General features: G+C 47.3%; 1 protein-coding gene across 3 annotated transcripts in view; it reads right to left on the bottom strand.

Moving 5' to 3' along the window:
- PYGB (glycogen phosphorylase B) overlaps window positions 1–20,715 on the bottom strand; it is a 42,860-nt gene extending 22,145 nt beyond the window's left edge. For 2 of the 3 annotated variants that reach the window (XR_014166239.1, XM_081903884.1), the window contains exons 1-5: window positions 20,202–20,715; window positions 3,560–3,661; window positions 2,160–2,238; window positions 1,525–1,628; window positions 740–871 (exon numbers count right to left, since the gene is read on the bottom strand). Coding sequence is in view for 2 of the 3 variants with exons in the window: in XM_081903884.1 (XP_081760010.1) it covers window positions 740–871; window positions 1,525–1,628; window positions 2,160–2,238; window positions 3,560–3,661; window positions 20,202–20,444 (660 nt within the window). In the remaining variant the exon portion in view is untranslated. Of the gene's footprint in view, window positions 1–739; window positions 872–1,524; window positions 1,629–2,159; window positions 2,239–2,384; window positions 2,521–3,559; window positions 3,662–20,201 lie in introns of those variants that run through there. The other variant, XM_081903885.1, reaches the window with a different exon arrangement.
- Between the last annotated feature and the right edge of the window lie 4,937 nt (window positions 20,716–25,652).

The raw sequence follows: 25,652 nt of genomic DNA, 5'->3' as shown, positions 1-25,652 counted from the left end.
TGCATGACTTTTATTTACGAATTTACAGTGGTACCTCGGATTACATACGCTTCAGGTTACATATGCTTCAGGTTACAGACTCCGCTAACCCAGAAATAGTGCTTCAAGCATTTTGCTTCAGGATAAGAACAGAAATCTTGCTCCGGCGGCACAGCAGCAGCAGGAGGCCCCATTAGCTAAAGTGCTGTTTCAGGTTAAGAACGGACCTCCGGAACGAATTAAGTACTTAACCCAAGGTACCACTGTATTTACTTATTTCATCACCCCATCAAGCTTCCTCTCATAGGGAGGAAAGCCTTATTATTGTGCCTGCAACACACTGCACTGAGGAAAGCTGAATAAATATTTGCTACTACAGTCAATGTCTCCAAACCTGACACCTCCACTTCATCATGGACGCACACCCATCTTCCTCATAGTTCAGACACTGAGGTCCACTTCCAAGGGCCTTCTGGCGGTTCCCTCATTGAAAGAAGTGAAGTTACAAGGAAACAGGGCTTTCTTGGTAGTGGCTCCCCCAGGCGGAACACTCTCTCATCAGATGTCAAACAATCATATGACCTTCTGCAGCCCTGTATCGTGACGCTTTTAATGTCTGATGTTACCCTGTGTCCTGTATTATTCTGTTGCAAGATGCCTAGAGTGGCTGGGACAACCCAGTCAGATGGGCAGAGCATAAGTCATAAATTATTATAATATGATTCGTGACATCCCCACAGATAGGTTTCTACTGCTGTACCTGAGTATCAACCCATTTCACACCATCTGGAGTGTGGTCCACCCGGCCATAGAAGTGTACAGGAAGCATGTACTCTGGGCGGGCTTTTTCCCAAGGGTTGCCATAACGCAGCCAATCGTCGGCTTCTTCCACCTGAAAGAAGGAGAAATGGGATGTGAAACTTGCTTTCATTGCAGGTCATTTGACCAGCAATGCACTTTACACCCAGTAGAATCATAGCTCAGTGGTAGAGCACAGGCTTTGCATGCAAAAGGTCCCAGGTTCGAATCTCTGTATCTTCAGTGACAAAGGATCTCAGTTAAAAGAACCAAAGGTATAAAGCTGCTGTCTATATTTATCTGCGATCTAGACAGCGTTTCCGTACGCTGCTCTGGTTTGTCAGAAGTGGCTTAGTCATGCTGGCCACATGACCCAGAAGCTGTACGCCAGCTCCCTCAGCCAATAAAGCGAGATGAGCACTGCAACCCCAGAGTCGGCCACAACTGGACCTAATGCTCAGGGGTCCCTTTACCTTTACACAGTCGACTGCCTTTGATCTCTGTATGGGTACAGCCTCTTCCACTCCTTCAAATTATTGGCTGATTTTGTACTCTCCCACACCTGCAGCGTCCCTTCCAAAACGTCCTTGATGTTTGTGCCACAAGATCCCTGCCTCTCAAAACACTTGGGTAGGCCTCACCCCAAGCGATAAAGCATCTTCCGCCCTCCCAAGCGTGGTGATCACTAGGAATGATGGAGGCAATGGCAGCACCCCAAAAGGAACGAGAATTCTCTCACCAACGCACCTGCCAGCCATTGACGATTTTCTGGTTGAAAATGCCAAATTCGTAGCGGATTCCGTAACCGTAGGCTGCAAGGCCCAGCGTCGCCATAGAGTCCAGAAAGCAAGCTAAAAGAGGAAGGGCCCAAACTATTTCATTAGTAGACAGAAGCAAATGTCCAGGAAAGCCATTCTACCAATGCCACCCACTGGGACTCATGTTTAAGACATTATTATTAATTATTATTATTATTAAAATTTGTACACTACCCTCTACCCGTAGATCTGTGGGTGGTTCGCAACATAAAAAACACAGAATGCCTAATAAAAATAAAAACAGAAACAAACCAAGACCTAGCACAGTACAAAGCCAAAGCAGTGGTGGCGGTTGGTGCAGGTATACTTTCCTTTTATTTAAACACATTTATATCCCATCTTTCTTCCAGTGAGCTCAAGGTGGTGTGCTTGGTCCCCTTCCACCCCATTTTATCGCCACAACAACCCTGTGAGGTAGGTTAGGCTGAGAGACTGCGACTGGCCTAAGGCCATCCAGTGAGCATTCTTGGCTAAGCAGGGATTTGAACTCAGTCCAACACTCTAACCACTACACCACACTGTAGGACAGCGAGGCGTTCCCAGGCCCACCCAGAAAGGGCTCACCTGCCAGACGCCCCAGTCCTCCATTGCCCAGGCCAGCGTCTTCCTCAATCTCCTCCAGTTCTTCCAAGTCCAACCCAAGCTATAGTGAAAAGCAGAAACAGCAATGAAAACACTCCATTGAATTCAATAGGACTTACTTCTGAGTAAGGTTGGTGGGAAGAAAGTATCCAGCTCAAGGGATTGGGGGGGGGGGGAAATGTGGTCTCCATTCAGTTCCATTGTTACCTCTACATCTTTGTCAGTGGTAGCCACCCATGGCTGGAGAATCAATGGTTTATCTCCATCACTCTTGCCAACAAGTGCATCTAGACTTGAAACTTGTTTTTATATGTGCCTCTCATCCACCTTATTCCCCAACAAGGAGAACTGTGGCTTCAGGAGCAATTCTGATTTGGGAAGTGTGTGTGTGTGTGTGTGTGTGTGCGCGCGCGCTAACCCAGCTCCCATAGCTTCTCTGATCAGAATCGGAACTCACTGCCTGCCATTGGTTGTAACTGAAAACAGAAATGTCAGGAGTTCCAATCAGAGATAAATCTGAGCTTCAAAGCCAACTGACTTGGTAGTTGTCCAAGGAAAGCAAGTCTCTCTCTCTCCCGCTCTTCCACACTCCCTCCAAAGCTTTCATCATATTCCAGACTCTGATAATAAGGTAACTGCCCAGGGGACAAAACACATTGGTAGCTCGCCAAAAGGAATGGAATCCTTGAGTCATGCTCCTTTTAGCAAGAAACATTCAGAGCAATGCCGTGGGGGCTAAGAGCGAAACTTAAGTAGGCCGTAAAAATTAATGGGATCTCTATTATTGTAGTTTGGGCTCAGGTGCCAAAAAAAGAATAGATTCAGCGTATTTTGGAAGAAAAAACTTATTAAAAACAAAGAGAGGGAGGAGGAGCAGGAGGAGAGAAATGGTGCATCTCCACACTGGGATGGTTTGGATGTAAAGCCAACCATGGTTTTCACAGCAGAACCACAGTTCATTGTGATGTCTGAACCAATACCATCTGGCAAACCATGGTTTGCAAATGACTATAAAAACAGACTCTGAAACCACAATCTTAGGCTAGTTTACCAGCCAGCTGTTTTTGGACTACAACTATCATCATCCCTAGCTAGCAAGACCAGTGGTAAAGGATGATGGGAATTGTAGTCCTAAAAAAAAGATAGAGACCCAAGTTTGGGAAACACTGATCTAACGGATATGATTGCCAGTGACGATTCCACAGCTCCCATTAGCAACTTGCCTAGTTTTTCTCAGAATCTGAAAGCTTTCAGACTAAATTTGCCCTGCTGCAACGTGAGATTCCCCTAGGCAGAGGGCCACATTTTTTGCATCAGAAAAAGGACAGGACTGATGATGAATCCACAAAAAGCATCAGCCCCCAAAGGGGGAATGAACATACCTGGTAAATGGCTTCATCGCAGCCATTCTGCAGACCCAAATTCACCATTGTGTTCTGAAGGGTCCGTCCCATGTAGAATTCCAAAGACAGGTAGTAAATGCGCTAGGAAAGAAGTGAGAAAGAAAAGCTGGATTTTATATTTTACCAAGCTCACACCAGCAAACATAGTTTTCTTCCTCGATAATAATAATAATAATCATCATCATCATCATCAATTTATTTGTTTTTAATACCCTGCCCTCCCCAGCCAAGACTGGGCTCAGGGCGGCTAACACCAAATATAAAACAAATTGATTGAAATACAACTTAAAAACAAGATTAAAATACAACATTAAAACATTAAACTGCAGCCTCATTTCAGCAGAAACTCAAAAGCTTTTTGGGGGATCAAAACGTCGTCTTCACCAAGGCTAACTACCCAAACTGGTCCTACGTGGGCCAGAAAAGAGCCAGGGAAGTCCCCAAGTAGGAGTTCCGCCACAGAAGGAAAAAGGGAAAAAGAGAAAGGGGGAGGGGATCAAGTTAATTCCATGCCAAAGGCCAGACGGAACAACTCTGTCTTACAGGCCCTACGGAAAGAAACCAGATCCTGCAGGGCCCTGGGCTCGTGAGAGAGGGCGTTCCACCAGGCCGGAGCCAGTGTTGAAAAGGCCCTGGCTCTAGTTGAGGCTAATCTGACCTTCTTAGGGCCCAGGACCACTAGGGTGTTGCTATTTATGGACCTTAAGCTCCTCCATGGGGCATACTGGGAGAGGCGGCCCCGTAGGTACGAGGGTCCTAGGCTGATTTGTCATCTCAACAACCCTGTGAAGTTGGTTAGGTGAGGTAGCTTAGAGTGAACAGCCTAAGGTCAGCCAGGGAGCTTCATCACTTAATAGGGGTTTTCTCAATCCTAGTCCAACACTTTAACCACACCTCACCTGCTTCTAGACTAGAGTAATGGTGACAGTGACAATGAATTCTGGCGGGCAATGCAAGGCCACTGTGTCTGAACATTTCCATAAAAGCACCAAAAACACATGGAATTGGGGCGCAGATTTCAGCATCCTGGGCCATCTTATCTTTCCTTTTTTAAAAAAGCAAGTTTCTAGGCCTTACAAATGCAAAATTAGGCTTGACAACAGGAAGAATGTAAAGCAAAATTCGAGAGGATAAAATAACGTTTCCAGTTGTCAGGAGACAAGAGCTTTCCGGGGCAAAGGCCAGAGCTCATTTGCAGAAGACCCGATTTGCATGCAGAAGGTCCCAGGTAGGGCCGGGAATGTCCCCTGCCTGAAATCTAGGAGACGTCCTGTCATCAGGATGTCAACACTCCTCAGCTACCGTAGATGGACCAAGAGTGTGACTTGGTATAAAGATCTTCCTATCCTCCTAGCTCTGAATGCCCAGCACGGCTGCCTTGATCAGCACTCCCTGTGTTTAGAAAGAACAAAGCAAATGACAAAACACAAAGGGATCTCCGCAGGGTGGCTTAGTAATCAAGGACTAAACAAAAAAAATTCCTTCCAGTAGCACCTTAAAGACCAACTAAGTTAGTTCTTGGTATGAGCTTTCGTGTGCATGCACACGAAAGCTCATACCAAGAACTAACTTAGTTGGTCTTTAAGGTGCTACTGGAAGGAATTTTTTTTTGTTTTGACTATGGCAGACCAACACGGCTACCTATCTGTAATCAAGGACTGTTGGACTAGGAATGATGAGAGACAAGTTTAAATCCATACAACCACCTTAAGGCTCTGTGGGTGACCTTGAGCCCGTCACTCTCTTTGCACAATCTACTTCATAAAATTGTTGTCTGAAATCAAATGGTGTGTGCGTTGAGTGTGAATTATGCACACTGCCCTAACCTTCTTTGAGAAAAGACAGGTTAAAAATGTAGTAACAAAACCCGCACAACTTTATTTTTTTGTAAACACACTGCCCTGGATCAGGGTTGGGTGCTTGTTTTTTCCACACTGACTGGCAATGTGCCCCAGATGGCAAAGTATAACTGACAGGGTAATCCAGAGGTCAGAAAAAGGAGGTGAGCTGGCAGCTCTAACATGGATCTTTCCAGGTGGGAATCACTGGCAAAGAACTGAACTCCAGGTTTTCATCTGTCAGGCTTAACACCAAAGTCTGAGTACACAAGTTTAAAACACACACACAGACGGGGGGGGGGGGGGAGCAGGAAAACATGAAAACAGTACTCATCACGTTGCAACCTGTGACAATTCTCTTTCTCTTGGCAATATATCTGGCAGCCTCCTCTTTAGAAAGGGGAAGGGGCCACAGCTCTGTGGCAGAACATCTGCTTTGCATGCATCTGCTTTGACCCCCAGCACTTCCAGGTATGGCTGGGAGAGAACCCTGCCTGAAATCCTGGAGAGACCCTGCCAGTCAGTGTGGACAGCATTGAGCTAGATGGACCAATGGGGCTGATTCAGTAAAAGGCAGCCATTCTTACGTAGCTACCACCAGAAGGTACCGTTTCAGGGGAGGGAGATTTGGCTCTAAGGATCAGAATAGTCAGTTGTGGAAAAAACTTCGAGAATTGGTGTTTCTAGTACTTAAGAGTTCTGACAGCCTTGTTCGCTCATTTTAATGGATCTTATTTTAGGAGGATGAGGATATAAGTGACTAAGCAGAAATCCCTCTTTGGGGGAGGGAAATCAATGGAAGTAGAACAACACTTAAGCAATTCTGAAATATTTATTACCTCTCAGTCTTGCTTTCAGCCAAGACGAATGGGGGAGGAAGGGGGAGACACACAGAAGGAACTAGGAAAGAGCCTGAGAGTGAAAATCCCTTTCTGTTGCTCGCTCACTGTCACACTTTTTGATTACCTTCTATGACATGTCAGTGTTTGGTGCAAGTTACACTAGCAATTACCTCGCACCAAAAGCAACGGCAGTGTTGGCTCACATTGTTTATCCTGCACTGGGGCGGGTCTCTTGCTCCCATTTCCAAGAGCGAAGGCTGCAATCCTATACACACGTTTCCCTGTAAGTAAGATTCACCAAACATAGCCGGACCTCTGAGTAAACATGCACAGAATTGCAGTTCAGGGTCCCTACTATTAAGCAATAGTTTACCATCCCATGAAGAACAAAGACCTATCAGCAACTATTAGTCATGACCACTAAAACGGGAGCATCACACCCTGCTTGTGAGCATCTCATAGGCATCACAGGATCAAGTACAGCTAGAAATAAGATGCTGGACAGAATCTTGCTTTGATCCAGCAGGGCTCTTCTTGGTTCTTAAGTGTTTCTTTTACATGCCCAGCTTGCAAGACTGATGTTTGCACACGTCTTTGCTGTGAGGCATGCTGATCACCCTTGCAATTCGTGTGAAGTAACAACCGCCCCAGCAGTGCTGGCCGAGGCTGATGGGAGTTGTAGTTCAAAGCAACTGGAGGGCACCATATTGGAAAGGCTGTCTTGGAGTGCCAATGGCGGTCAGTGCCTGTCTCTGTATATACAGCTTGTTCGTGGAGGAAACAGTGGGCAAGTACGTAAGCTAAATAGTCCAAATCACACAAATATACTCTGATGAAAATCCTACTGTAAGGTTTATTTGGATACCGTTGCTGATAAACTACTGAGCGGCAGAGATAGTAGCAAATGGCACATTTCTCCCTTGAAGCCTAGGCACTGCCATTGTAAAATCAATCAGTCAACTGTGATGTTGGTAGAGCCCTGAGACTCTTAATCTCAGGGTCAAGGGTTCAAGTCCCACACTGGGCAAAAAGATTCCTTGCATTGCAGGGAGAGTTGGACTAGATGATCCTCTGCAATTCTGTTGTGATGGCCACGTTTGTTGGCCCCTTTGTACACTGAGCAGCAGCAGACCAAGTCTGAAGTAATGGGAGACTCCAGACACAAAAGAGGATTTAGAACTATTACCGAGAGGTCTGGTTTGTCTCAGGTCAGGAAATGAGTACACTGCCCAGAGCCAAAGTGCATGCATTAAAGTTTTGTACCATGTAGGTCTCTTTAAGAAACTTCAGCGTAAGTTGCTTTAAAAAAGATAAATGACCACAGAACCCACGCTCCACTAGTTCTGCAGCAATGCTTATGATTTTAATAGGACTGTTCCGAAGGAAATGGATTGTGGGTTCTTCCCTATCAGAACGTAAGAGAAGCCCTATTTAGCTCAGCCCAAAGCATCAGCTAGTAGGAACGTCCTGTTCCCATGCAGAGAACAACCAGGTGCCTCCAGAAAGCCCCCAAGTGGAGCGTAGGGTCCAGAGAGAACATCCAAACAACACTGAAAGGGGGCAACTCGCCCTCTTGCTCCAAGGTTGGAATTTGGCCCCATGTCCCCCAAAATCTTCACCGTTGCTGAAGCATCGACAGGAGGAATGTGGATCTGGCAGGGTGGCCAACAACCTCTTGAATTCCTAATGCACAACACAGTAGTGAGGGTTTTCCCATGGCTTTTAAAGATGAACTGGGGCCTGAACTTCATGCTTCTGCCCCCCTGCCATGGTTCTGTCCCTCACGATTGGCACAAACTGGCTGCTGACAGTTGCAGTCCAAGGGATTGGACTAGGTGACAATTCTATGAACTAACGCAAAAGCATGTTGCAACAGAACAAGCCTTCGCTCACACTAGTGTGTGCATGAATGTGTACGTTTACTTTCCCCCAAAGCATTTTTGCGATTTTTGAGAAAGGCCTGGCATTGCAACAATATTGACGCCACCTTGTACTTAAATAAAGGTCCGGGGAGCTGTAATAGTGTTTGATTGCAAAGCCGATTGAAGCCAAGAGAGGCAAACCTCATTGTCCAAGGTGAAAGAGCTGAGTGAAAGAATAGAAGGGTGAAGATGAGTCATCCTTCACTTGAACAGACAGGTTTGGGGGAACAGCAGGAACAAAGGCTTGTTCTTGCTCCAGTGATCTTGAATCCGGCTTTGTAGTTGATCTAAGTGGCAGTCCGTTCCATTTAAAAACAAAATATTGTTAACCCACTTTATTCTGTTAACCGTCTCGAGGCAGATTATCACAGGCTGTGTGATTATCCTCAGCTACAGGGCCTGTATCTTTGAGCCATCAAATGCCTGGGTATGCTTTTAAATTCCTCGTGGATGCTAGTAACAGGGGAGACAGGTGCACCTCACCAAGGAGGGCATTCCACAAATAGGCAACCACCACCAAGAAGGCCCTGTCATGGGTCATGTATTCAGAGGGCCTCTCCTGCTGACTGTAGTGTCTGAGATGGCTGATCCTGAGGAAGGCCCTCTTTTGAGAGATCAAGACATAGGCCCTGTGGTTGCTAGGCAGCAAACCAAGAATTTCCAGCAGACTGTGTGACTTATGAAACCACAGGTTCCTCATCCAGTTTCAAAGCTGATAGGGCTCTCCCTGCCCTTTCATTTCTCCCCAAAATAATCACCTTGAACTGTTCTCCTCCCTTCCCGTCCTTTTCCAACCACCTTCCCTCTCCCCTAGCGACCGTTTCCTAGCACTGGTTGCCATGAGTCTCCTTCTTTCCAACATGCCTTCTTCCTGTTGTTCCATCTTGCCATAAATGCAACATACAGACCTGGAACGTTGGTGGGAGGGTGACTGGACCAAAAAATAGTGGGGGAAGAATCCTCTGCTGATATATACAGGCTGCTGTGACCTAGTTTGGCTCAAGGGCCCCAGGGAGGGCTGGGTGATGCAGTGAATCACTCTAAGAATAGGGTAACATCTGGAAGAGCAGAGCCACATCCAAGAGATCAAAGCCAAGATCTATAGAGAAGAGTGAAGGGAGGTTCTCCCCAATCACAACAGATAAGGTAGAGCACAATCCGTCAGGACCCTGGACAGCTCTCTGTAGCAAGTTCTAGTTGGAACTCACCTAAGGAGAGCTGTTGTCTTAGCGGCATGTTGAGGGCTTCTGAAGGTTGTTGGCTGATCCGGATCTACTGTTAATTCCATTCCCTCTGAGGAGCTCTCTGTTAAAGGGACACTTGCCTGGTTGTGCAGCATCTGGTTCCTATAACATGGATGCAGTGAGGGCTGCATTGGGGCATGCCCTCTGGGTCTGAGAAGTTGGGCAAAGCCACACCCTCTGGCCTTGACAGTCCTGGAGCATGGGACAACCATTCTCCAAGACAATGTCTCCTCCCTTTCTGAGGTTAGCTCTGAGCCAGGTGAAGATTCAGGCCAGTAACCATGACACAGACTAAGCATAATTAAATCTTCACAGTATTAACACTCCAGTTGATCCTGCTCCCCCATTAGGTTTCTACTGGTTGGAGGAGGCACCCAGGTCCTTCAGAGGTCCTAGCGCAGGGGTCAGCAACCTTTTTCAGCCGTGGGCCAGTCCACCATTCCTCAGACCTTGTGGGGGGCCAGATTATATATATTTGGGGGGAGGGGTAATGAATGAATTCCTATGCCCCACAAATAACCCAGAGATGCATTTTAAATAAAAGGACACATTCTACTCATGTAAAAACACGCTGGTTCCCAGACTGTCCACGGGCAGGATTGAGAAGGCAATTGGGCCGCATCCAGCCCCCGGGCCTTAGGTTGCCTCCCCTGTCCTAGCGCATCGTACAACTTTCAACCCTTCTATTAGGCTCTCTCCTAAATCTAAACTTGCTTCCTCATAAAAGGAAGCTCATGGCATCATCACCCACAGGGAGGAAGAGAGCTAAGTTCCCGAATGGCTCTTTCCTTCCAGAAAAGTCCAGCTGCAGGAGATTTAACAAAAAGAAGGGTATTTGGTTGCTACTTTATGTAACAAAGCCAGACTGGTTTGGCAAGATAGACCACTTAAGCCAAGGGTGGAGAAACTGTGGCCTGCCAGAGGTTGTTGTTGCTGGACTACAGGTCCCATAACCCCTGACCACTGGCCATGCTGTCTGGAGCTCATGGGAATTGGAGTCCAACAACAAATGGCGGGCCACAGGTTGCCCATCCCTAATCTTAAGTAGTCCTTCCATGGTCCAGACCCTCACCCTACCACAGAGAGCTAGACAAGATCTCTCTTGGAAACTTTCCAGATCATTTTTCTTTTAATGGATTGGTTTTTATTATTCTGAAAACTAAGGGGCTTTCTTCTTCCTCACACATTTGCTGTATGTTTCCCTGCACTCTGACACTTCTACAGAACTTTTTGGAAAAAGAATGCGGTTGGACACCCTTTCTTAAGTTCTTTTCCTGGCAATACTCCTGTGAGAGGAATGGTGAAGCATATTTGTTCCCTTGAGATAACCAGTTGCCAGCTCCAAAAATATTAATAGCACTGTTCTGCTGAATCCATGTAGATAATGTTAAGTGCCTCTCTAACATTTGCATAAAGGAGAAAAATGGATTTACTTTTAGCAGACTCTCGTCTACTTGGAAAATTGCAGGAGGAATTGTTCCTGAAAATAGGCATCACAGCCTCCCCCCCCCCCGCAACATAACTCTTTTCCATTTGATAGTTAAATGAACAACTTGAGTCAGGAATGAGTAATCTGTGGCCCTCCAGAGATCATTGCTCTACAACACCCATCATCCCCAAGCAATGATTCTGCTGATGGAATAGTGTCCAACAGCAGCTGGGGGGCCACAGGTTCTAGATTCATAGAATCGTAGAATTGTAGAGTTAGAAGGGACCCTGAGGGTCATCTAGTCCAACCCCCTGGAATGCAGGAATCTCAACTAAAGCATCCATGATGGATGGCTTCCCCCAAAGAATGGACTCCCAATGACACATAAAAAGGTAAAGGTAGAGGTACCCCTGCCCGACCGGGCCAGTCGTGTCCGACTCTAGGGTTGCGTGCTCATCTCGCTCTAGAGGCCGTGAGCTGGTGCCGTCCGAAGACACTTCTGGGTCACGTGGCCAGCGTGACGAAGCTGCAGCTGGCGAACCAGCACCAGCGCAGCACACGGAAACGCCGTTTACCTTCCCGCTATAAAGCGGTACCTATTTATCTACTTGCACTTAAGAGTGCTTTTGAACTGCTAGGTGGGCAAGAGCTGGGACCGAACGACAGGAGCGCACCCCGCCGCGGGGATTCGAACCGCCGACCATGCGATCGGCAAGCCCTAGGCACTGAGGTTTTACCCACAGCGCCACCCGCATCCCTTAATGACACATAAGTATACACATTTAAAAACTATCTGTTCCTTGCTAAAGGGGAGATTGCACATGCATGTTTTATCACTTTCTTATTTAAATAAAATCAAATTATTCATCCCCAAAATGATTATAATGTCAAGAGGTGACTTGCGTATGGTGGTGTGAGTATCGGACCAGGGCTGCAGAGACCTTGGTTCAAATCTCCACTCAGCCATGAAGCTCATTAGGTGACCTTGGGCTAGTCTTGCAATCTTCCGCATTAGCAAAGTCATTTGCATGACACAGACGGAGTCCAGAAGGCAAAAAGATCTTGGCAACACTTCACTGAGCAAAACTGAACAAACACAGCGTGTAATTTGAGAAGTAAACAAAGAGGTTTTTGTCTATCTTCAGACCTTGTACACAGCAAGGAGACATTTAACCAACCACACAGAGGAAAAAACTTCCTTAAAACTGCAGTGGCTCTTTGCCTCAAAACAACCTTTTAGAGCCAATTAGCCGAGAGTGGCCCGTTGATACCAAGTGATATTAAGCCTCAGTATAATACTTTCAAAAAGTACCAGGCAGTTGTAAACACCATCTATATTAGCAATCTAAAAACAGCTGCAGAACACAAGGATTTTTAACTTTTTAAACAAGTGTTTCCTGCTACAGGAAATGCATCTGTTTGGTGACCGTGAGGAGCAGGATGCAGGATTAGACAGAATTTGTACCTGTTCCAGCAGAGCTTGCCTTCTGTTTTTATAAAAAGACAGCTGCATAATGGGACCTAAACTGGTGTAAATCTTTATTGGCAGGGGGTGTGTGAGTAAAGAGGGAACAATGGTACATGATTTGAAGGTGCATTCTACAGTAAACACTCAGTTAACACAGGAAACCTAGGCCCTAGAGAACTACAATTCCCAGAGTACTTTGACAGTCAATCTCTCTTCCAAATGAACTCTGGGAACTGTAGTTCCTAGTAACTTTCAGCACCCTTAACAAACCACCCTTCCCAGGATTCTTTGGAGGAAGCCATGACTCTATCAAGTGGCATGATGCGGCTTTAAATGTATAATGCAGATGGGGCCTAATTTGTCCTGTTGGGCACTACTAATACGGCCAGGGCCAGTGCACATTCTCCAATGGGCGCCTCAGCACAAGGCCCGCTAGTGGGGATTCCCTCATGAGGGCAGGCAAACCCTCTCCTCCTCCTATTTATTTTTCTGGGTGCATGGGACAGTTGGGGCCTACCTGAGGAAAAGTTTGGCACTATGGTATTACAGCAGGGCATTGTGGGTAACTACAATGGTAGCTGCCAGGCAGACATCAGAGGAGCACCAGAAAAGGGGGTGGATTGCAGCGGCAGGTTCCTCAGGAGTTGCCCAAGAATGCCGACTGCTTACATTGTCTCTGGCCACGGCGTTATATAGAAACAGGGCCGGCCCTACCATTAGGGATGCAAGGTACCACCCAGGGCTGTCTTACCCATAGGCGCTAGGGGTGCGGGGCACCCGGCCGCCGGGCCAAGAGTCCGGGGCCGAGATTTGGAGTCTGGGGATTGGGAAGAGCTGACAGCTGCTGCCGAGCGGAGCAGAGCCCACCGGAGCGCCCTCTTCGTCGAAAGGCCCGCCCACCACATGCTGCTCACACGAGGTGGTGCCTGGCTTTGCTTAGCAGCCGCCTCGGGCTCGACTGTTGTTGCACTGGGCTCTGCTTGCCCACCCCTCCCCAGGCGCCTGGCCCAGCCTTGCTCTACTGCCGCCAGCGCCTTGGGGCTCCTCTGTTGCTGCTGAGGCTAGCTTTGCCATGCGTTGCCGGCCCGCCTTAAAAAAAGGTCAACAACTTTGGGCAACCGGGGGGCGCGCCAGGGAGACCTTTGCACCCTGGCGCCGAAAATGCTTAAGATGGTCCTCAAGCAGCAGCTGACTCCAACTGTTTCTCTTGAACATCCCAAGCAATCTGCTCTGGTGTTGCATAGCCTCTCATGGGGGCCCTTAGTTGCCTTGCTGCCTCAGATAAGGTGCAGCAAACTACCCTCCCCCAATGTTATTATTATTATATTTATATTCCACATTTGCCCTATGGAGCTCATGCATGGTTCTACCGCTTTCCATTTTATCCTCCCAACAACCCTGGGAGGCAGGACTAGGCTGAGAAACAGTGACTGACTCAAGGACACTCAGCGAGCTTCATGACTGAGTGGGGACTCGAACCTTGATCTTCCAGGTCCCAGTCATTCAGCTACCAGTCCTGTCCAGGTTTGGTATGTGGATTGGAGAGGAGTCGCCGTCTTGTCCTTTGCCTCAGGCAGCAAAACGTTTTGTGTATGAACCAAGTGTGCACTTTGGAGTACAGCCAGACATTCCCTCCTGGGTGCGTATTGCAGAGGAAGATTAACAGGCAGCAAGTACGAAACTAATTTACCATTCCTGATCAGCTCAACAAGGACCCCTTGAAAATCTAGGAACATAGGAAGCTGCTTACACTGAACCAGAGCTTGGGTCAGTCAAGCTCAGTATTGCTTACACTGGCTGGCAGCAGCAATGCCAGGATTTCAGGCAGGAATTTATCCCTAATCCCTACTTGGGGAATGAATGTGGGAACTTCTGCCTGCAAATGTAGATGCTCTACCATAGAGCTATGGCTCTGCCAGTGAAATCCAGTGTTTTTCTAGAATGCGGTTCGAAAACCTCCCAGCCGTAAATTCCAGATTATTTCAACTGACAAATCTGGCCTCTTTCTGCAAGGGTAGAGCTACCATGATGACTTCAGTTTTTGCAGTGCTGTTTAGGTCTGCCAGATGGTATCCAATGGCACAAATAGGAAATTGATCCAGGACGCCCAGGGACCAGGCTGTCATAGGTCCTTTGTATACCTCAGACGAAAGGATTCATCCATCCATTTGTTGTTTTATTCTCTGTTGTGTGCAAACAACAACGATGGCCTGAATTGCTCAACTCAAAAGAACTCCCTGCAGGGTAGCAGATTAAGACAATTTTTTCACTGTAGACTTTGTGATCCATATATGTCAGACAGATTTCAAGCACAGCACAGAAAGCTCCCTTATACGGAGTCCATCTAACTCAGCTTTGCCTATGCTGAGTGGCAGGAAATCTCTCTCAGCCCTTCCCGGAGATGGAGGCAAATGAGACCTTCTGCATACAAAGAGATGTTCTGCCACTGAGCCACGGAGACTGATAATGGTACCAAATTATGTTTCTAAAGCTGCAACCCTAGCCCCACTTACCTGGGAGTAAGTCCCATTTAATTCTCCTCTCTCCTGGAGAGATGGCTAGGACTGCACTGTTACTCAGGAGTTTTGTCAACCTTTGAACCAGCCTGTGGAAAGCAGTTCAGTCTGCACCCATTTGCAGATGATCAATACAGCAGTTGGGGAACCTTTTTTCACCCAGAGGGCCAGATTCCCTTCTGGGCAACCTCCCAGGGGCCACATTTCAGTGGTGGGCAGAGGGGGTGGAAACGGGCAGGGCAACAAATATTTCCCCTCCTCTTTGTACAGCCGGTTGTTTTCTACACAAAGAGTTACCAACCTAACTTTCTGGACCAGTGGGCATGTTTTAAGAGAGTGCTGTAGGTACCTCCCACAAAATGGCTGCCATGGGGGCATGGCATATTACAAAATGGCTGCCATGTCCTGCTAGTCCCAGTTGTGGAAATCAATCTTTCACACAAAGATCCTGGTGCTATCTAACAACAGAGAGCATTCCTGAGGACAAGGAAAAATATACAAGGTGATACATCCCACCCCAACCCCTCTCCCTCTCCCTCAGATCTCTCTCTGTCTCTCTCATGCACACACATATTCAGGGATACCAAGAGGGTTTTCTGGGCCCATGTGGATTGAGCTCTCTGCCCCACTTGCAAAATCTGCATATGCTTCCTGACATGCAAAGTTGTATCCTTTTTTACAAGTGGAGGGTGCAAAAATAAATCAGTGTCCACGCGTGTAAAATGCCTGCAAAGAATGTGAACAGGTGCAGTTTTTTCCGCCATGGCATTTCCATACTAGAAAAGGCCTAGCCTGTTGAATTTCTGCCTGCCACACAGCCGTTAAAGGCACAAGACCTCTGTTTTTACCCCTAAAGCAAAGCCTAGCCAGCGGCTACAACCCTATACCTACTTTCCTGGGGTCATTTCATATACAGTAAATCACTTAGAAGGGTACCTGTACCTTTTGCTTCATAACTTTTTTTCTAGGAAGACTAGAGACTTACTTTTAAAAAAGAGAGAGAAAGAAAGCATTTAGCCTGGGGACCCTGGCTGAGGGTGCCCATGAAAGACTCAATTGTGCCAGGTTGGTGGCCCCTGTTCTATCCCCCCTCTCTTACCCATTCCATTATCCTCTATCCGGGCACACAAGAGGCATTATCAGAGTTCAATGATAAATCCCAGCCAGGCAAAAAGGAGGGTGTGATGGAGGGCTGGACTGAGGCCTGGGGTGAGAGGGTTCAGCTTTGGGGAGGGGGCTGTGGTGTGACGAGAGACGCAAAGGCCAGAGAGAGAAACTTGGAGGGTCCCTGGGTCTGACATTTCCCATCCCTGATGTACAGCTCAAAAAGCCTCACTTGTTGATTTCAGGTGCAGGCCAGGATGTTCTGTTCTGTCTTTTTCCTTCTGATCAGCTGGTAACCCCAGGTATTTTCTTGTGCAAACATCCCTAGGATCAGGCTGTACACGGACCGTGCTTAAATGGAGCGTGCTAGGAAAGCTGCAACGGTTTCCATGACTACTTAGGACTCTGTTCTGCTATGGTCTGTGGACAGCAGATGCCACTCCGAAACTCAGAGCTCTGAGCAAGGTACATGACAGGAAGACATGAAGGTGAGAGGCCACAAAACCCCACAGATGCTAAGTTAGCCTTCATCAAAGATGGGCAATTGGAGGCCTCGCTCTTTATCACATAGTGAGCTTAAGTCACTAAGATAGCAGCAGAGATGAGAGTGCTGAGGCTACCTATAAATGAATGCTTGGATGTCTGTGAGGTGAGGAAGGTTGCCTCTGTTGTATTTTGGTCTGCCAGTAGTTAATATAGTCCTCATGCATGAGTTACTTTGGATTTACACTGATGTTTAAGAGGATCTTATCTAATCTCTCTGTGCTGCAGTAAAAATGTGGATTTCCCACCCCCCTGGTATTTTTGGGGATATTTTAATAACCACTTAAGAGACATCTTTGGAGAATGAAGCCATAGATAAAATGGCATCCTTTGTCTGAAATCCTTGGCCAGAAACCACTCTGATAATTGTAGCTCTGTGAGGGGAACAGGGGTCTCCTAGCAACTCTAGTCACCCTTCACAAACTACAGTTCCTAGGATTATTTGTGGGGAAGCCATGTCTGCTTAAAGTGGTCTTGTAGTGCTTCTGGAATAAATACCCTCTGGTTCAAAACCTGAAAGGTAAGTACTTCTTGCCATGTGACAGAGGAGGCATATATCTGTGGGGTTTTCTGCCTCAGGTTCCAAAATAACTTTGGTTGGCTTTGGGTGTTATGCACCTTGACTTGGGGGTGGGTATATGTGCCATTTGCTGATCTGCACGAGGTTCATTTTGCTAGAGATGTCGTGACTGGAACCTAATTTTATTCCTGTCGTTCTGGAATTGCCTGTTGCTGAAGGATGTCAGAGACTGCGGTGGTGGCTTGTCAAACAACGAATTATGTTCCCATTAATGCAGAGCTGGAGAAGGCAGAGAAAAGGGCAATAAAAACTAGCTGTGTGGAAAGGGTGACACGAGCAAAATTATTATTTCTCGGAACACTGGAACTCAGGGTCACCTCAAGAAACAAAATGGCTGCCCTGGAAAGCTCGGGACCAATGAAGACATTTTCATCAGAGATCGTTTCAGGGGGGGAAAGAAGAGAGAGATTCTGGTCATATCCTTACATCTCCTATCTCTTTCAAGAGCCATGGCATCTCCCAAAGAATCACTGGTTAAGGGCGCTGAAAGCTGGTAGGAGATCTTCCCCAGAGCTACAATTCCCAGCACTTTTAACAAATAAGTTCCTAGGTTTATTTGTGGGAAGCCATGACTGTTAAAGTGGCACAAGAGAGCTTTAAATGAGCGATGTAGATGTGACAAAATTCACAAAGGACACTTGAACCTATGGCTGACAATGAAGTTCTGTTTCACGCTAGAAGTAGCATGCCTTTGATTTCTAGACTCTGTGGACCAACACAAAATAACGGGTCCCTTGGTTATAACCTGCCTGGATGTTTCCTACCTGCCACAGCTTTGCCCTTCATCGCTTTTGTCAGCTTCAAATGACTTCCCTCGATCACTGACGATTCTGAACGACCCTAAGATGCAGGACTATGAGGGAACTCCTTCTTTGTTTCTTAACATCATTTGGATGCCACCCAGTTAAAACAAAGTCCTTTGGGTGGTTAGCAATAAAAGACAAAAGCCTTTTGAGAAGAATCAACAAGAGCTATAAAAATGAGCAGAATGAAACCACTCACAGCTCAAAAACACACACATGCATATATTCATAAAGCCAGGAACAACAAAACGTATGTCGGCTCAGTAGAGCAAAAAACACAGAAGTTCTGAAAACGCTATTCTCTGCCTCCACAGAATACCAGTTGCTGGATGGCCTGCAGGTGTGAGGTTCCCCCATCCCTGGTTGAATGAAGCCTTAGAAGCCTAAACTGTGGTTTAGCCTTTAGCCGGGGTGAAACCAGGCTTTATTTCACCTGGGTCAAAGACCCAGTTTGGCACACACAGGCTGGGAGCCTCAATAGCACCCCTCTGGAGGCTTCACCTGGGGGAAAAACCCCTGGCTAGAACACCCCCCCCCTACTGGTAACTATGGCTCCGTTTTAGCTTAAATAAATCATAGTTAATAAACCATGGGCTGGCATATCCCAAGACAAATGTGTGCCAACTAAGTAGTTGTGTGACATGCAAACGGAGCCGAGAGCTTTAAGTATCAGTTATTGGCTATGGTTTGATAGCTAAACTATTGTTTAGCATTACTTGTGAGCCCAGACAGAGGCAGTTTAGCAGCTCTTGTGAGCTGGTTGATATCACCTACACAACCAAGAGCTTTCAGATTGTTGTTGGCTGCTGCCCAGGACATAGGAAAACTTGCAAAAAGGAAGGGGTTGTTGACGCAACAAGCATTACACATGATAATGATAGTGTTCTGAAGAAGGGCTGCAGTTCAGTGGCAGTCAATCTGCTTTACATGCAGATTCAATGAACTCCGGGTTCAATGGCCGACATCTCCAGCTAGGGCTGAAACCCCTGTGTCGACAATATTACTGAGCTAGATGGAGCAATGTTCTGACATGATATAAGGCAGCTCCTTATGTTCCTAACTCTTGATCATATAGGCTTATTTCTCAAGGACACGGTGAACCTGTGTCTGGTTGGCACCACTCCAGAATGCAATTCTCGCCCAAACAAGAGGGTCCCCACCTCCACACAGAAAGGCAGCACAAAGCAAGGAGCTTAGGCTGCAGTCCTATACACACTTGCCTAGAAATAAATCCCATTGCACTCTGGGGAGTTTACTTCTGAGAAGACCTGTATAAACTGCATGTTCAGCCGCTAGTTTCCCATGCACAGTGTTGCTGTTGTCCTCGCCATCAGGGTGGGGGGAAAGCATTCAATAATATCTGTCTAGATTATGAAGTAGTACAGCCCCCAAACGAGCTCATCATCTCTTATCAGAACGGGATCTGAATTTCCTGTTTTTATCAGAGCAAGACTAGGTAACACAAGCAACAGAGCATCTCCTTTGCCTACAGCTCAATCCCCAGCATCTCTATGTAGGGCAGGAAAAGCCTCTATCTAGCTGAATCCTGGAAAGCCGCTTGCCACTCAGAGGAGATGCTGAGCCAGATGGACCAAAGGTCTGACTCAGCAGAAGGGATCTCCCCATGTAATGCTGCTCAGTATAGGATTGAGGACCAGGAGGAAGGAAAGCTTTGAAGCCTCCGGGGCCAGAAAACGAAACGGTCCCCTCCCTTAATGAACAGGCAGCATCTTCTTTCGCTGCGCCCTTAATTTCGGTGCGTTTTGCTGCCTAGAAATACCCCTCCTTTTCCAAAGAGACATCCATCACACTGGCTAAAGTCGACACCACTATGGTTGCAGATCCGCTGCCGCAAATCCAAGGCTGCTACACACACACACACACACACACACACACACACACACACACACACACGGGGTGGAAGAGAGAGATCTCCCATTGATTGCAATGCGGACCTGGACTTTGCGACGGGCCCTGCGCTCATTTGCTAGACTCCCGCTTCGCTGCCTATGGGAAATGGGATTCCTTCTCCGCGCCGCGCTCCAGCGGCTTCTTGGCGCACCATCTCCCTGCAAGGAAAGCGCAGCAGCGCGGGCAAAAACGCAAAACACACGCGCAGGCAACCGTCGGCCAGCAGAGGGGGGCATTTCCAGAGCCGGCAAGGCCTGCCTTCGGCTCTGCGAAACGGGGAAAGATTTGCGCGGTTAGCGCGCGGGTGGAAGCGAAAGAGAGGCTGCGCCTGGTTTTTGGAGAGGGTGAAAATCCAGTGCATTTCTGCCTGCAGAGCAAGCTGCGGCGGCGCTGGAGGGGAGGCAACCCCGCAGCTCCTTACCTTGGGATCCTTCTCATAGTAATACTGCTGGGTCCGGATCCAGCGCCCCACCAGGTGATCGCGGACCGTGTGTGCCAAGGCGAAGTAGTAGTCCCGCGGGGTGGCCACGTTCCTGTCCTTGACCAGGGTGAAATGCAGGTGCCGGTTGAAGCTCTTCCTGATCTCGGCCACGTCGCCCAGGCCGGCGATGCCCCGCACGCTGATCTGCTTTCTTTTCTCGCTGTCGGTCAAGGGAACGGCCATCCTGGCTCGTCTAGGCGCCCGCTGCTGCAAAGGGAGAGTCGCTCGCTTGGGGAAGCTTTGCTCGTTGGCCGATGATGGCGCAGCGCCGGCTTCAGTTTCCCGGGCAAAGGCGGGCCTGGAGGCAGAAGTGTTTTCCTTCTTTTCCCCCTCCCTCCTCTCTCCTCGGCTTTCCTCCTGCCGCGGCTGCTGCGTGGGGAGGCGCCCTGGCTGAGAGCATCAGAGGGGGTGGGATGCAAGGGAAGCAGCGAGCAAGCGCCTATCCTCCGCCCACTGGGAACCGGGACTCGCTGCGGCAGCGCCTGCGCGGTGCGGAGGGAGGCTGAGCGGCTCTCAAAAACAAGACGGAGGCATCCAGCTTCCTTTGCGCGGGAGACGCAGGAGTATAAGATTAGTCTAAGAACTCGTAGCGCGTCTGTTAACCGCTCCAAGAACCACTATTGCCGGGACATGATGGAAATCGTTGCAGTGATCAACGATGGATCAATGCTATAATGCAATTTGGCGAACAGCGTTCCTGGAAAAAAACTGACCCCCAAAAGACGCCGAAAGAAGTAGAGCAATTTTTATGCAGTCTAGTGTGAGCAGAGACATCACCTTGCCAACAAAGGTCCGTATAGTTAAAGCTATGGTTTTCCCAGTAGTGGTGTATGGAAGTGAGAGCTGGACCATAAAGAAGGCTGATCGCCGAAGAATTGATGCTTTTGAATTATGGTGCTGGAGGAGACTCTTGAGAGTCCCATGGACTGCAAGAAGATCAAACCTATCCATTCTCAAGGAAATCAGCCCTGAGTGCTCACTGGAACGACAGATCCTGAAGCTGAGGCTCCGGTGCTTTGGCCACCTCATGAGAAGAGAAGACTCCCTGGAAAAGACCCTGATGTTGGGAAAGATGGAGGGCACAAGGAGAAGGGGACGACAGAGGATGAGATGGTTGGACAGTGTTGTCGAAGCTACCAGCATGAGTTTGACCAAACTGCGGGAGGCAGTGGAAGACAGAAGTGCCTGGCGTGCTCTGGTCCATGGGGTCATGAAGAGTTGGACACGACTAAACAACAAAGTGTGACTTTATTGATGACACAAATAGTGAAGCACATGGCAGAACAGTACCCGTAGTTTGCAGCACAATCTGGCATGCTCGGAGTCCCCAATCTAAGCCGTGTTACTTTGCATCATTTCACATCTGTAATAACTTCAATACAACTTCAATACACTTCAATACAACTGTGTTAATATATTCAGAAATATTTATCTGAGTGTTTCATTTTTGTAATTGTTGCATGTCATATGCTCTAAAGTAAAGGATATAGCTCAGTGCAACCATGTTCAAAGATGAAAATGAGTAAAAACTGCATCAGCAAAAAAATAAAATGTAAGAATAGCCTGCAGAATCAGGCTATTGGCCCAGATGCCCAAAGGGAAACCAGGGAGCAGAGCAGGAGCACAAGAGCCCTCTCCCCTTCTCTGGTTTCCAGCAACTGGAATTTATGAAATGCAGACGATAAGGTCTCCCCATCCCTGCCAATTATCAAAAGGAGGCAAAGCCTAAATGCAAGCCATCTTGTACCAGACAGTGAGACTCATGGCGCTGAGCCTCTGGATCATCGCCCAAGGGCTTTCAATGTGCCAAGTGGCAAAGTGCCATCCCAGCCATTTTCATTAATGGGAAAAAGACATCTGTAAGACACAAACATTCCCTGTACCTTTGAGATGGCCAGAAGCTGGGAGTCGATGGCAGAGAATGGAAAATCCCACCACTCTGTCTCTTGTAGTTTCTGTGACTGTCTTGGCCATTGTCTGAGAAGTGTGTGAGGAGAGGTAAGATATGATTGATCTGGCTTGGCACAGCCCTTTTAACAACCTTATGGATAAGGAGCCCCCCCCCCAAGAGAGTTCTGTGGCACTTTCAAGTCTTAATCCAACCTGGAGTCCTGTGCTGTGCCATTCTGACCGGGGCTGATGGAGGGCACCAGGTTGGCAAAGGCTGGTCTAATTGATTTATTGTAGCATAAACCTTCGCAAACCAAAACCCACTTTGACAAGTACACAAAAAGCGGTCAGTGAGGCAGCTTTATAAAGTGGCATTTGAAGAAGAGGAGTTTGGATTTAATATCCCGCTTTATCACTACCCTAAGGAGTCTCAAAGCGGCTAACATTCTCCTTTCCCTTCCTCCCCCACAACAAACACTCTGTGAGGTGAGAGACTTCAAGGAAGTGTGACTGGCCCAAGGTCACCCAGCAGCTGCATGTGGAGGAGCTGAGGCGCGAATCCGGTTCCCCAGATTATGAGTCTATCGCTCTTAACCACTACACCACACTGGCTCCCCACACTGCCGGGGGGGGGGAGAATGTATTGCATCGAATGCACATGAAACTCAACTGACAGCCATCTTCAAATACATCAAGGGCTGCCACATGGAAGACTGAGCAATATTGTTTTCTGCCGCTCCAGAGAGTAGAACCCAACCCCATGGGTTCAAATGAAGGAGATTCGAACCAAACATTAGGAAGGACTTTCTGGTGCTAAGAGCCATTTGACAGTGAAACCGATTCCCTCGGAAGGTGGTGGCTTTTCCTTCCTTGGAGGTCTCTAAACAGAAGTTGGATAGCCATCTGTCAGGGATTATTTAGCTGTGATCTCTGCACTGCAGGGGGTTGGACTAGATGACCCTTGGGGAACCTTCAAGCTCTACAATTCTATGCTTCTACTTACATGGGACAGTGGAACAATTGTGGTGAGGGGGCTGTTTTGCAAATGGAGATAAACAATTAGGAATAAACCAGCTACTATGATTATTTTATTAGTTATTAAATTTATATACTCCCCTACACCTGGAGGTCTCAGGGTGGTTCACAGGATAAAATCACGATATAAGAACACAGAATGCGTAATCAAAATAAAAACAGAAGCAACTGAATAACCCCCTTAACTTTGGGTTCTATTTCCTTTCCTATGTTTTATGTGGTGGGACAGCTTGTTTTTAACAGCTCTGAGCCATCAGAAATTTATTCCAAGAATATTAAGCAAGCAATCTCCACTTTTCTTACAGGTGCAGGGAGCAAAAAGGTGCAAGTCCCAGGTATACCTCCTATTAGTGGAAATTTAGCTCCCTTTCCTCTGCCATCTTCCTGCGCTCAATTATATAGACTATAAGTCCTCCGTTGTCTCTGTCTATGGAGTTTTCTTGGCAGGGATACTGGAGTGGCTTGCCGGTTCCTGCTCCAGGTGGATCACGTTTGGTCAAAACTCTCCACTATGACCTGTCCATCTTGGGTGGCCCTGAACAGCATAGCTCATAGCTTCTCTTAGTTATTCAAGCCCCTTCGCCACGGCAAGGCAGTGATCCATGAAGGCTGATCGCTGAAGAATTGATGCTTTTGAATTATGGTGTTGGTCATGTTGCCTTTCAGGGAGGTGCTGAAAAGGCGGATGAAGCAGCAGACCATGGACAGGTTCTTCAGCAAGAAGCAAAGAGTGGAAGAGGAACCTTCTTCGAGTGGTCCCCCAGAGTCTTAGAAAATGTATGGTACACTTTGTTGATTTTTAAATGTTTTTCTGTCATGTTTAGAAACTTAATTTATTTTTCCTTCAATTTTTGAACTGCTCTTTACAGTATGTGTGACTTTAAAGAGCAGTTAATAAACTCGTTGTATCAAATTTGGCTTTGTTTGGACTTTTTTTGACCATAGGAACGCATTAATTGAATTTCAATGCATTCCTATGGGATTTCGTGCTTCGCAAGACGAAAAATTCGCTAGACGAAAAAACTCGCAGAACGAATTAATTTCGTCTTGTGAGGCACCACTGTAAGTCCCCTAGGACCAGGATCCTTCCTGTTGTACTTTGCAAAGCACTATCCACAATGGTGGAACTACAGAAACAAATAGTTTGCTACTGACACTAACATCGTAACTCTTAATGAAGGCATTAATTTGGCTTCACCACCTTGCTTAGAACGTTCAGCCTCAAGGTAATAGCTTTTTGAAAATACTGACCTAAAACACATCGAAGGCACCTTCTGTAATCAGTCCAATAACCTACTTTTCAAGGCAATCCCTATCTTCGCTCATTCTCTGCTATTTGATCTAGCTTAACCCTTGTCCTTTCTTCCAGTAATCCTATGCCAATTGGGTTGTCCCATTTTCCCTTTTTAAACAATAAGCAGAACATTTATTGCCTTGGGGAACTTCCCCTGTACTCTTAAGGTTCTTAAAAACTATATCCAGGCAGCTTTATGACTAGTTTCTGTCTGTTCACTTTGCAAGCTTATCCTAACCATGTTTACTTGAAATGAGTCCTAGTGGACTTTGTGGGAATTATTTGCCAGTTTAAGTTTAGCTAGCACTGGCGGGTGCATGGTTGCATGCTTCTTCAGTGGTATAATGAGAACTTGCTGGTGTGGAGGAACGTGCTCAAGTGTGCTTGATTTGTGACTGGTGCTAGAGCTTCCAGAAAGTGATCTTTGACTCTGGGTTCTGCCTCTTTTGATAGAGGCAGAGTTCCACAGAAGCCAAGGCTTCTTCTACCTTGGAAGCAGAGCATGACAATAGAACAAACTGCCCCTTTCAGCTTGCAGGTGAGAGATGAAAATTTTCGAATAAAATCTGTTCTGCAAATAAAACCACAACAGCCAAAAAGACGTGGGACAGAATCTTCCTGGTTGCCTAGTGTTCTATATGCAGAGCGATTTACAGTGCAAGCTCATTCCTCAGCATGTGTAGATCAGGCGTTGAAGCAGCACAATCGCCGACTGGTTGGGCAATTACTGGAATGCTTTTACCTACAGTGTACGGTGGTACCTCGGGTTAAGTACTTGATTCGTTCCGGAGGTCCGTTCTTAACCTGAAACTGTTCTTGAGAGCCAGTGTGGTGTAGTGGTTAAGAGCGGTAGTCTCGTAATCTGGGGAACCGGGTTCGCGTCCCCGCTCCTCCACATGCAGCTGCTGGGTGACCTTGGGCCAGTCACACTTCTTTGAAGTCTCTCAGCCCCACTCACCTCACAGAGTGTGTGTTGTGGGGGAGGAAGGGAAAGGAGAATGTTAGCCGCTTTGAGACTCCTTAAAGGGAGTGAAAGGCGGGATATCAAATCCAAACTCCTCTTCTTCTTAACCTGAAGCACCGCTTTAGCTAATGGGGCCTCCTGCTGCTGCCACACGATTTCTTTGTCATCCTGATGCAAAGTTATTAACCCGAGGTACTATTTCTCGGTT

This window comes from Podarcis melisellensis (assembly GCF_964234715.1).
Source record: "Podarcis melisellensis genome assembly, chromosome: 3".
In the NCBI taxonomy this organism is placed as follows: Eukaryota; Metazoa; Chordata; class Lepidosauria; order Squamata; family Lacertidae; genus Podarcis; species Podarcis melisellensis.
Note: the sequence above shows the minus strand (reverse complement) of the source record. Positions and strands in the feature narration are given on the sequence as shown.